The 12,484-nt window shown below is 40.0% G+C and overlaps 1 protein-coding gene across 1 annotated transcript; it reads right to left on the reverse strand.

Annotated features, from left to right (window-relative positions):
• Window positions 1-15: 15 nt before the first annotated feature.
• On the reverse strand, window positions 16-6,417 carry pdzk1 (PDZ domain containing 1). The gene is made up of 8 exons (XM_038720714.1): window positions 6,314-6,417; window positions 3,959-4,176; window positions 3,072-3,285; window positions 1,276-1,605; window positions 970-1,166; window positions 665-889; window positions 265-588; window positions 16-156 (listed from the first exon to the last, which is right to left on the reverse strand). The coding sequence occupies exons 2-8, from the start codon at window positions 4,169-4,171 to the stop codon at window positions 103-105; spliced, it is 1,557 nt and encodes a 518-aa protein (XP_038576642.1). The 5' UTR covers window positions 4,172-4,176; window positions 6,314-6,417; the 3' UTR covers window positions 16-102.
• Window positions 6,418-12,484: the final 6,067 nt, after the last annotated feature.

The following is a 12,484-nucleotide window of genomic DNA, read 5'->3' on the forward strand; positions in this document are numbered from 1 at the left end:
CTGTATGTGTGAAGCCCTTAAAGCTGATTCTTTAACAAAAAGGATGGATCAACATTAGATTGACAAAGGCCAAATCAGGAAATGGGTCCTTTCGGCTGCTTCTTAGAGTCTCTCATCAACACTGCTTTGAGATGCAGATGATGATGCAGATGAAGTCTAGAAGAGAAGGGGAATAAAATCACAATTATTTTAGACGTTGAACATTTTCAAGGACATCCCTATAGCGAAAATGTTACCTGTGAACATTTAAGAAGTGTCACTCACCCTCTCTCTTGCTGGTTCAGTGGGGGTTTCAGTTCTGGCCCCCTCCTCATGTCTCTCCTCCCTGCTGGCCTTGGGAGTGTCAACCGCGTGGACCTGAATATAAGATGTTTCTCCGAGGAGCAGGCGTGTGATGGTCACTCCTTTAGTTTTGAGTTGGTCATAGACGCTCTTTTTAGCCACCAGCATCTCCAGAGAGCTGCCACTGCTGCGGATTAATGCCACCACCTCCTCGTGGCTGCTCTGCTCCACATTTACTCCGTTCACCTCCACCACGATGTCTTCATCCTCCAGACCCGCCCTGTCAGCCGCTCCACCCTTCACCACCTGAAACAAATTGTTGTCTTACCACTTTGCTTTCAAATGGTAATGATTGCATGGTGGGCACTCCTTTAATCCTTACCTCCTTGATGTAATGTCCAGACTCACCCTGGATGCCGTTTAGGTGAAAGCCATAGCCAGCTGAGGTCGTCTCCATCTTACACAGTTTAGGCTTGAACCCCTCCTCCCTCTTCTGAACAGCCGTGGATGGTCGGACAGGAGCAGGTAAATTGAGGGCCTCTGTGTAACTGGGCGGTGAGTTGGAATCATTCATCTCATCCCAGAAAAGCATCGGAGAAACTTTCCCCTGTGAGGGACACAACAAGGATGTTATATAGTTTATCAGCAGTTTACATTAAAGTTGAAGTCAGTGGCACCATGACTCACTTGCTTATACATTTTGTCCGTGTCCTTGTCCACCACGAGGAGGCAGCATTTGTTGCCACTCTCTCTGATCCTGTCCACCACTTCCTCATGGCTGCAACAGTCCACCTCGTTGCCATCCACAGCCACTAGTCTGTCCATTTCCTTCAGACCTTCTTTTTCTGCTGGACTGCCCCAGTCTATGTCTTTAATGAAGTGGCCTGCGTGGAGTTAATGAGCATACTGTCAAAAGACAGCCTCCTCTCTGCAGTTTAATGTTTGTTAAAATACAAGTTATCTGTAATATTAACATATTTATTATGGCCTTGCCTGTTCGAATGGGATCCTCCCTAAGCAGGAAGCCATAGCCATCAGGTCCTTTGGTCATGTCGACAACGCGTGGCTTGCGTGGGAGATACTTGGTGGTGGCTAACCATGCTCCTATCTTGTGCTTGTTCTTGTAGTACTTCTCCGTTTCCTCGTCAGCCAACAGGAACATCATGCGGCTGCCAGCCAGCTTGATCTTGTCCACTACTTGGTCGTGTGTGGAGCTTTCAACGTTCTCCCCGTTGACCTCCAACAGGCGGTCGTTGATTTTGACCCCCGCCCTGTCCGCCATGCCTCCCGGGATCACCTCTGTCATGAAAAAACCCTCTTTATCTAGAGAGGATGTTATAGAAGAAATATTCAAACATAAGAGATATTACAGCTGATAAAAATAACTTCTTAAGCATTACTAATACTTTATAGATTAGTTACAAGCAATTAATAAGAACAAATTTTGGTCGCTGGGTTATGCAAATCCCATTGGCTGGTTTTCATCCTCCAATATGGCACTTATTTTGCCTTTCATTTTGCTCCAACAGACTGTCTGACCTCTGACCTTCTGGAAAAGAGGTGCAGAGCAACTGAACTAAAATACCTTTATTAAAGGCAACATCCATTGATTTTACACTTCCTGTTTATGGACATTATTAGAAGTTCAATTCTGAATTGGTGTACTCTTTTAACCAATTATTAACATTTACCTCTGCAAATTTGATTGATTATTGTTGGGGTTTATCACTTTCTAATTAGCCATGTCTGGAGTACATCACTGCAGCAAGGTTAGAAGTTAAACCACTGGAGGTCAGCAGAACTGTTCCTGTTGAGTTCAAAATCTAAATGCAGTAAATAAATAATAAATGAGAGATTCACATTCTGGCAACCCCAAAAGTTGTTAATTATTAATTACTTGTTACTGATCTGTAAAATTTGAAAATATTTTTTAACCATTGCTATTAATATTTTTTTTTTTCGTATTTCCCGACCTGAAAATCTGACCCACATGAATCATGCAGATCTGTAATAAAAAAAAGAGGAGCTGGCCGAGTGAAATGGAAAGGATTTGAGGACATCTATTGGCTGACATGAGTTTTCTTCCTTTCCAAGTATCAACAAGGATGTTCATTTGCGTTCAGCTGCCAATTCCACACCTGTGCAGTGTGTGCCGCAGTCGCTCTCTCGCATCAGTAGAGATGTTGTGATGGGGCAGTGGATTAGACACTTGTCTTTGATTCCCAATGCAACATATCCACCAAATAAGTTATTGTCATGTTTTACCATCCATGTTATAATATAGCCGCCGCCAGTTTTATCGGGGTGTGGGGGGGTCTCAGTATATTTTCCTGTTTGCAGGATGTTATGTATGGTCACATTCGTTGACTTCCTTCCTCACTGACAAACAAATTTGTTGGTCGTCACAGGCGACCAAATAAAACACACCGCTAATGTGAAAAAAATGACGGATTTCTCTGGGGCTGAACATTGCTGGAAACATTTGAGATAAGTACACAACTCAACAAAATATGTAACAGGTCTACAAGTCAGTTTTTAGATATTTTAATGCAGAAATGCAACATTTTATACCTTTAACAAAGCCATTAGTTACATTATATAAACTCTTTTTAAAGGATTATTAGAACGTGACAGTTCCCAGCTTCAACTAGTCTTTTTTTTATCATCCAGTTCCACCCACATAGATATAAAACAGTAACTTTCTGTGGTAATCTGTGGTTTTCAGAGGTTTTCTTTTTTTTATCAGTTGTCCTAAATTGTGATCCTTTAACTCTGCATCCTCACCTCACCTTTGTCTGAGCGAAGAGAAAACCCAAAGCCTGTGCTGGACTTAACCAGGTAGCAGAGTTTGGGTTTTGGAGCCTGTATGGCCACACCATTGGCAACTGGTGTGCTCTGAGGGCCGGACAGGTTCACTCCCTGTGCTTTGGCTTGCTTGTACGAAGCTTCATCCAGGATGTGGAATGTGACTGATGCTCCACCGTTTCTCACCATGTCCACCACCTGTCCCGAGGGAACACATACATAACAGAAGGGTTTAAGGGAAGATGCCCGTCACATGCCATCAGTCATTGGAGCCCAGAACCTGACAAAATGTAGAAAAAGGGTATCATACAAGTCAAAAAATAAAAAGCTGAAGATGCCCCATGCACAGCAGTGCTTCTCTCCTGGGTGCCAGCTGGTGCAGAGCGAAACACAATTGGTCTAACCAAAAAGTAAATATTCTTGACACACATTTAATCATTTATCTATTCTATATTCTCCCCGTGCAACATTTCCATTTTTCCTCACCACTCTTGCATTAGAGCTAACAGTTTAGCAATGGTAAGCTAATGCTAATATCAGGACCACAATGGGAATAAGTCTTGGACTATTCTTGTCATCCAACACATTTTGTAGTTGTAGATTTAATGTCAAATATACTAAACTAAAAATGTTTAAGTAGTGTTAGTTTGCTAACTTTGTTGCCTGCTAAATGTCCATCTAATTATCATAAAAGCAGTATGGAATTTGAAATGGGGTAAGGAATTGTTGCATGGAGAAAATATGGATAAGATAAAGGATTAAATGTGTCAGATAACCGTTTACTGCATTTGGTCTTTTCCCGGCTCCAAATACATCTGAAAGTTATTATTGATTTAAATAATGCACTGCAGTTATTTCACATCCTGCTTACCTCTGAATGGGACAGTCCATCAACAAATGTTCCACTAACCCGCAGGATGCGGTCTCCATCTTTCATGCCAGCCAGTTCAGCTGGACCTCCCATTTCCAGGCAGCGGATCAGGTGACCCTCCTCACCCTGCTCCACCCTCAAGTAGAAACCAAATGTATGACCCGGCCTCTTGGTTAGAGAAATCACCCTTGGCTTGTACCCGGCCATATCCATGGAGCCTGGAACATGGAGGAGAGGGTTAATAATCTATACACACCATCACTTATATCTTGTAATGTCCTTTATGCGATGTGATTTTGTTAGTAACACATCTTGCTGTCTTGTCATTACATTTAACTCCAAATTACTCAGTTCTATCATTTCAATGATAGAGAAAGTACATATATGATGATGACAGTTTTAGGTTCCTGGGAATCAACATCACAGAGACAGTAGTTACATAGACTCAAAAACACGGGAAAATAAGGTCCAGGTTGAAAAATAGTGAAACTATCCTGTAAGAAGGCGAAATTCCTGTGCCAAGTTCTTATTTACAGAGGACCAATAGAAATCATAATGACTGGAAACATCACAAACTCGCATAGGGTGAATAAAACTGCTCAGAAGATCATTGGTACCCATCAACCAAGCTTCAGTGAGACAGAACCAACCCCAGCCACAGCCTGTTCACCCTGCTGCAGTCTGGAAAGACATACAGAAGTATCTGCTGTCGCACCACCAGACTCCAGAGCAGCTTTGTCCCCCAGGCTGTGAGACTCTTAAATGCATCCTCAGCACTTCGTTATGTAAAATTGTTTCCTTTCTATAACTTAACTCATTATTTATCTAATGTTTGTACAGTTTATCACGTTTGCTTTTTATGTGTTGCATACAGACAACTACAACTTCATCTTGCTACACAACCCTGTGTTGTAAAATGATTAATAAATCTACCTTGTACAGACATCTTGCAGTTATGGATTTGACTTCAAATTCTGTTTTCTGTCTGCCTCTACTGTCAGAATTTAAACATAATTTAATAGCAGATAACCCTGGAGCTAGAGCCATAGAAGTGCTAATAGCATCAGATGAAAAGGTAATCTTCCATGTCAGCGCTCTAGTGGCAGTTAATAGTTAATAGCAGGCACAGCTGGCTGTGGTGACGATTCTCCTTTAAAAGTCGGCATGGACTTTGAAAGCACAGTAAGGAATGAATCCCTTTATTAGACTGGACTGGATGTTGGTAAAGGATGTGTGTGGACAGGTGTGTGCGTGCTGATGTGTGTGTGCCTGCTGACTGACACAGTTAATGTAGGATACTCAATGTTCTGGTAGTTTGTTACAGCTTTGTTACAGCTATTCTTGTGTTGTCTCTGTGTTAATCTGTAATTTGGAAAACAAGACACATCTCCATGAAAATAACAGAAACTATTGTAATCCACCAGAAAAACTGTGTGTATATATATATATAATTTAAACACTGTAATCTAAGAGAGTAAGAGTAATGTCTGCACACTGACTCAACACATTTATTTAAACAGATGGGTCCAAATGAACCAGCTAAGATCCAAACAATTAGTGGTTTGGAGTCAATGCGCAGTTGCACCTTCATGTGATATCTGCATAATGCCATAATTACACTGCTTGTTTTACAAGAGTACAGCTCATGCCATTTTATCACACCTTGTATCCTTAAATTCTTGATTACCCCCTTAACCTTTTCCTTAAACGAGTTTAAATTAAATTAAACGTCTTTGTTAACAACTTGCAAAGATGCAACCACAAGATGGCACTTAAGAGATTATTACCTTTAAGGATCCAGTATCGCAATTACAAGACAGTTGAAATTAAATAAACACACCTATATTTATTTCCGATTTTTCCTTCATAAAAGTTTACCTTATTTAACAAAAGCAACTCAGCTCACTCTCAACAAATTAACTCATCCACGAAGTTTACATAGCAGAAGTTTTTATTTTGCACTACATTATAGTGGTTTCCAAACTTTGGCTTGTGTGACAAAGTTAAAGGTTAAAAGTCTACCGACTCTTACCAACATTTGTAACCAATTCAGCCAAAACGTTAACCATTGCTTAATTTTAAGAGGCCTAAAGAGGTAAAATGATGCAGTAATTTACAAAAAAAATAGCAAAGACTAGAGGAAAGTCTGAAAAAAGTGGGTTTTCTAGCCTGTTCCTCGTGTCACAACCCTTCAGATTTATCGTGCAACCCCTTGTGGGGGTTCTGACCCTGAGGTTTAGAACCACTGCTGTATGTGACGTTGGATACTTTTAGGAATCTGAAATTGACCTTTAGATACATAAATACATAGATACATTGTTCTATGTTTTGCTAGTGTTTTGAAATTAAACTCACCAGTGCGTCTCTGCTCAGTTTCCCAGTCGAAAGGAGGAGTTCACCTGTCTCTGCTTTGCTGTTATCTATTGTATCTTCAACCTGTCCTCCTCTTCCTCCTCCTACTCCTCCCCTCTTCCCCGTCCCCCTCCTCCTCTCTCTGCAGGGACTTTGACAGGCCAAAGGTAGGCCTAAAGGCTGAGTTATTTAACAGTGTCTCGTGTCTGGAATGTCTCAGGAGGCAATGGCCCTGTGCAGTCTGTTTGGTGGTCAAAGGTACATGACGCAGGTGAAAATCAGCAACGTCAGGAATCAGTATCACAGTAAGCACTGCGTTAAGGGAAATGCATTGTGTGCATACTCATTTCAATACATCTAACTGTTGTAAATCTTAATGATTTGTGGATTGAATTTAAACACATTGTCTTAACATGAATTAAAATGTACTGGTTTATGTACAACAATTTATAAACAATCAAACTTATGATAATTTTTTTAAAATTGGAAATATGGTTTATCAAAAGAGGTGTCCTAAAAATGTGTATATATTTATATCCATGTAAACACCTTGGAGAATGTGATTCATATGTTTATGTATTTTGACACCTGTAGACTAAGTTGCTAGTTTATAAGGTACACATAAAACTGCAATAAATCCATCATGAAGGTTATAATGTTCAGGTTTTGTTAAAGGCTTTTAATGAGGTGATGTTTCAATTGTATGATCTCTTGGGAAGCCGTGGTCTGTGATTCTGTCGAACTGCACAGTGTAATTCTTTATGTTTCAATTCACTTCATTAGAGTTATATTGTTCCCTGGAGGAAAGCAGCAAGATGTAAACAAAAGCAATTCAAATGCAACCTAACAGCAACAACAACATGAGCAGTAAAAACCAATACAAATCTAACTGTGTCTTTTTTTAAAATCTGTGCTGCATGAAAATGTTTCTGCTACAAAATTGAACCTCTTAGAGAGAGATAAAACAACAGTGATGTTCAAAAACAGTGGTGGTTCTTCATTTTTTACTCAAAAATGGGCACCTCCTTTACACCTGTCACCATTATAGTTGGTCAAAACTTGGTGATATAAATGTTTTAAGAGTTCAATATGTCTTTAACTAATTTTCTAAGAAGCAGCTCTATGATTGGCACCATTAACACAGGTTAAAGTTTTACCTTACTGCCTTCTTGCATCACTTTCTACGTCAAAACAATACAATAGTAAGAATAAAAATCTGCTTGAACAACCCTCTACTTGAGTGGAATTAATGGGCATTATAGTCAGAACAACATTCACAAGATTTACAGAGTCGATGGTTAGCTCGGGTGTAGTTTAGTTTTCCAGATTTATGGTTGTAGTTCTCTGGTTATAAAAGGCTTGTGATACTGCTGTCCTTGGGATGGGACAAAGGTGACAAAAACTAAAGCCAAGCAAAACGAATCTGCAAACTGTAAAAGTTAATTCATTACTGCACTGAAGTCTACACAGCAACACCTTTTTATAGGATGGTTCTGTTTAATAATTGTACTCAAAATTCAATTATCACGATTCTCATATCATCCTTCTTTTCTCACAGCCTCCAGGGAGACTGTAATTCTCATTTAACAACATTGCACAGTAATAACAACACTTTATGGTCCACTCAGTCATCAGCAGTTATTCTCCTTCCCTTTCTAAAACAAAACTCATTTTAACATTAAGTAGACCGAGTCTAAACAAAGATGAAATTGCTATGGACTGAGATGACATAACCAAGCAACACCATTTAAAAAACCCACAAGATGAAAATCTGTTGAAGTGAGACTCTGGGTGCTTTGTCTGCCATCTACTGTTGTCATTAAGACTACTTCTGGATGCTCTCCAACAATGCATCCTGGGTGGGAAAAATACTTTACTATGTCAGAGAGGTGCATTGTATTTACTTTGTATGCACTAATGTAACATGTACATGTGTGATGATGCGTGCAGTTTTGTGTCCATGTGCGTTTTGACTATTTGCTGACTGTGTGTCACATTATTATCATGTTCCTTCACAGGTTGAAAAAAATCAAGACGAGAGACTGGGAGGAACCATTACATGAACCATTTTAAAGTTCTTCAGCTTGTTATGCAAATATTATAGTGAGTAATATAGTATAATATAGTATATAGTACACAGTTTATTTTATTTATGTTCAGTGTAACATTTCTCATGAGTAGCCAGAGCTGTCAAATAAATGTAATAAAATAAAAAGAACATTTCTCTTTGAAATGTGTAACAGTAAACGTATCAGTTCTCCTAAATAGAAAAGGACAAAAAGTACAATACACACTCATTCGGCTCCTGTATCTAAGTATAGTTTTGAAGCACGTTTACATAGCTACTTCAGCATTTCCATATTAGGGTGCTTTATTTCCAATAGTTATAGTTATAGTCACTAGTGACTTCACACGAACATTAACGCATATTAAAGAACACACGACGAGTATGAATATAAGGCCTAATACAGCAGTCAGAAGTAGCACCACCTTGGTTTATGGTAACACTTAAAATATGTTTACACATTAATGCATCAATATTCTCACACTCAGGGGCAATACACTGGGTGCTTCAATACAGAAACAATTAAAAGTACCTCAAAATTGTACTTAGGAGCACATTGCATGTTAAAAACATTTACACTTTGCATTTCTCATAAAACACATTCTGTGTATCTGTAATGGACTTCCTCATAAAGCACTTGCAAAGCGTTTTAGTTGATGCATTGAAACCTGCATTAGTTGCACTACTGTATTTTCCTCATCTTTTTGGCACACTGCTACCTTTTACAACGAACAGCAATGTATATCGACAGATATCCATTACCATCCTCTACAGTCTGCAGAAATGTGTGTATCAAGTCACCACATGCTGATGATGTAAAGTTCATGCTGAATCGGTGATATAAACAATACAGGAATCCTCTCATTAAGCTTCACTACAACACTCTGCCTTTAAACCTACAATAAAATTTTTTGGGCCATTTGCGAGCTACGTAAACAAGCTGTGAAGAAAACATTGACATTTGATCACCTTTTAAGTTGACACGGTGAACTTTTTAGCAACAGTTACTTATTTACACATCCAGCATTTGCAGAGAAATCATTCATTTGGAGTTGTGTTTTAGCCACATGATCAATGTGAGTCCAATATTCCCTCTCTTTTATCTCTGTTTGTGGTCTCTATCCAACTCCTGAGGAAATTTTTTGGTTCTTTAGCTGCTCAGTGCTCTGCTGTGTTCACCAGCTAGTTGCTAACTCTGTCCATGTGTTGCCCCTAGGCTGTGTACAGTGGGCTTTTAGGGCGTTTTCACTGAAAACAGGTGCCTGCTGTGTCCAGAAATTACACTATGAGAGAGCTGAGAGTGAACAATTAACCAAAATTGCAGATACAGGTGATAATTCTCTATAGGTTCAACAAGTGACCCCTTTCACACTGTCAGATTGTCATTTGATACAATTTTGTTTATAAGGCATTTTAAGGAATAGTAAAAAGCAAAGTAAAGCAAATTAGGTCAATTCAATTATTTTCCTCCTCTTGTTCTGTGAATCTGTGCATTTTCACACAGGAGAAAATCGTGATGGTGCAGGACTGTCTGCCACAGACTGAGAACAACAGGAAATGGCAGAATCTGTGCAGACTTTAGGGCGTCAGTCTCCCTGCTTGAGCACACACACTCAGGTACAGGTGTATGTACCTCTAGTCTGGGCACTTAAAACTGCTGATGGTTTGGTGCTCTGAGTGCCCCCATGATAACACACCTCCACCCTTGTAGCCACACACTCACTACCGGTCTGGAGCCATGTTTGAATAATCGATCCCAAGGGTTCAGGAGCCAGGACCACAGGAGAGATGAAGTGAATGGAAGGAGACAGAAATTCTCTTTAGCTCAGTTTAGCACTGATGCATTCACTATCCATTACCCTCAGTCGTCACCTTGTGTTTGCCAGCAGAAAAGAAAGTATTTCCGTGACGCTCCCTGCCTAGATTAATGATTCCTCCAGAGCTGAAGTTGTGTATTTGATCTGAAACCCAATCTCATTGGTGTTTACAGTAACAGCAACAAAGTATGCATATACTGTAGCACTAGAAGATACAGACATGAGCTGTAAAGTGCTACCCCAGAAGTGATGATCTCCAACCTGTCTTCATCAGCAGCAGCAATCAACACGTCCTGCCAGTTTGTGATTACTGCACTCAACTGGGAGCACTAGTCTCTCTCTGTATCTTGATTGGCATCCTAATATGGCTTGTTTATCTGGGGTAAGTGGCCCTGCACATGACCAGCCTGAGCCAGCTAACTAGACCAGTAGAAAGATTAGAGGTGGGCTGCCTTTTTTTTTTCCTTCTCTGGGAGTCATTTGAGCATTCAGAGGCGAAGCTGACTGCCCCCGCTCTCCACAGCAATAACATGTCTCAGACAGCAGCGACATTTCAACCTCCCAAATGTACAGGTGGCATGAAGGAGACAGCCTCTCCATTGCTTTGTAGGAAAAACAAGCATGTAACCTGTCCAGGCCCAAGGCACACGGCTCATCTCAATATTAGATAGATTTGGCTTCTGTGTGTTTTTTGCTTATTCCCAAGACATAAGGCACAGTGACATCTACAGTATCCATGCTGACTTGAGATGACAGAGAGAGTACAGTGAGGTCAGGGCAATTTCATTATGAAGAAATTGGACAGATTTTAAGGAGTCATGCAAACTGTTGTTAACTGTATACCAGTCAGAACTAAATGTCTTGAAGAGCCGCGGCACCCACTTGATATAACAAGATTATAAAAAACAAACATAGTCAAAATATCAGAATATATTATTGTCCATAGTGATGGTATTATCTACCACATCTGTGGTTAAGGTTTGGTTAAGTTTAGGCAATGACCATTTGGTTAACCTTACTTACCATTAAAGAAATTTAAATATCATAGGATTTAATCACTTTATTCTAGAGGATGAGTTAATGGGGTAATGATGATGATAAGCAAGATTTAAAATGTAGGACTGCAACTTTATAAACAGGAATCCCACAATACATGTATGCTCTTACAAAAGACTGAGACAAGAATGTAACATGTATCTCTGCAGACCAGACACATTTTTTTCTTCAACACAGAGCTCTGTAACAACATGTTGCTTCATCATCCACCTGGCAAAGAAAGGATGTGCACTCATACGCCACGCGAGGGCGGCAGTGCACATGTTAAACCACGACAGGCACTTTGGGCAGCATGAGATCATCCATCCATCAATTAGCTGTGCATCGTCTGATAGGCTACTTGAAGGGCGGCGCCAAACCCAGCTGACATTAGCGGTGCATTAGTCTATCCTGGACAGGTCGCCAGGCTGACACATTGAGACAGACAACTATTCACGATCACATTCGTCGTCAATTAACCTAACCTGCATGTCTATGGACAGTGGGTGGAAACCCACACAGGATAACTTGCGAACGCCACACAAGCTGCTGGCTGCCAGATTCGAACCCGAACCACAGTGTTATCCACCACATTAACCACTACATTAAATGATCAGAGCTTAAATAAGGTGGCAACGGTCCTGCACAATATAATATGCATACTAAACAGTCATCCGTTTTCGACCCACGATGCGTTCCAAACCAATGGTCTGCGGACAAGTAGAACTGTTACTGCTAAAATGATCATAATGCCTGCGTATAGTGCCTCATATGTTTCTCTCTACATACATCCTAAACATGTTTGGCTGTCACTGTTAGATATGACAAGATGATAGCTTTTTGGACTCAAGTAGGATAACACATGGCAGATAGTGGGGTTGTCACTGAAAAGAACAAATAAGGCATTCAGTTGTTCTTTCTTATTAACTGTAGTGTTTCCACCCCATTAAACCCCATAATTACTTTTAACCCCACAATGTCATCTGTTTCTTCTATCCGAGAAATGAATTACTTCCCCTTTATGAATGATTTAATAATATTATTAGAATTCATAATATCCGCACAGGGAAAATGTTTCACACAGAGAAAAGTATTGTTTGCTTGTGTTACACTGCCTCAAGAACATCTTGAACTGTATAGGTTATTTTAAATCTCTGCAGTAGGATGTGTGCGGTATGAGTTGACATATGTTTAAATCAGTAACTTAAGCATTGATGTGCCAAACACTGATGGCGAGTGTCCACTCACAGACCAATG

Source organism: Micropterus salmoides, unplaced genomic scaffold (genome assembly GCF_014851395.1).
Source record: "Micropterus salmoides isolate LMB-PRFRI ecotype aquatic unplaced genomic scaffold, ASM1485139v1 Ms_hic_scaffold_15, whole genome shotgun sequence".
NCBI classification, from domain to species: Eukaryota; Metazoa; Chordata; class Actinopteri; order Centrarchiformes; family Centrarchidae; genus Micropterus; species Micropterus salmoides.

Excerpts from the sequence above, each read along its gene's own strand:
- pdzk1 (XM_038720714.1), bottom strand. The coding sequence starts at position 4,171 with ATGGATATGGCCGGGTACAAGCCAAGGGTGATTTCTCTAACCAAGAGG. Across the intron at positions 3,286-3,958 it reads ATGGACTGTCCCATTCAGAG|GTGGTGGACATGGTGAGAAA; the intron begins GTAAGCAGGATG and ends CCCTCGGGACAG. Across the intron at positions 1,606-3,071 it reads TTCTCTTCGCTCAGACAAAG|ATAAAGAGGGTTTTTTCATG; the intron begins GTGAGGTGAGGA and ends CATCCTCTCTAG.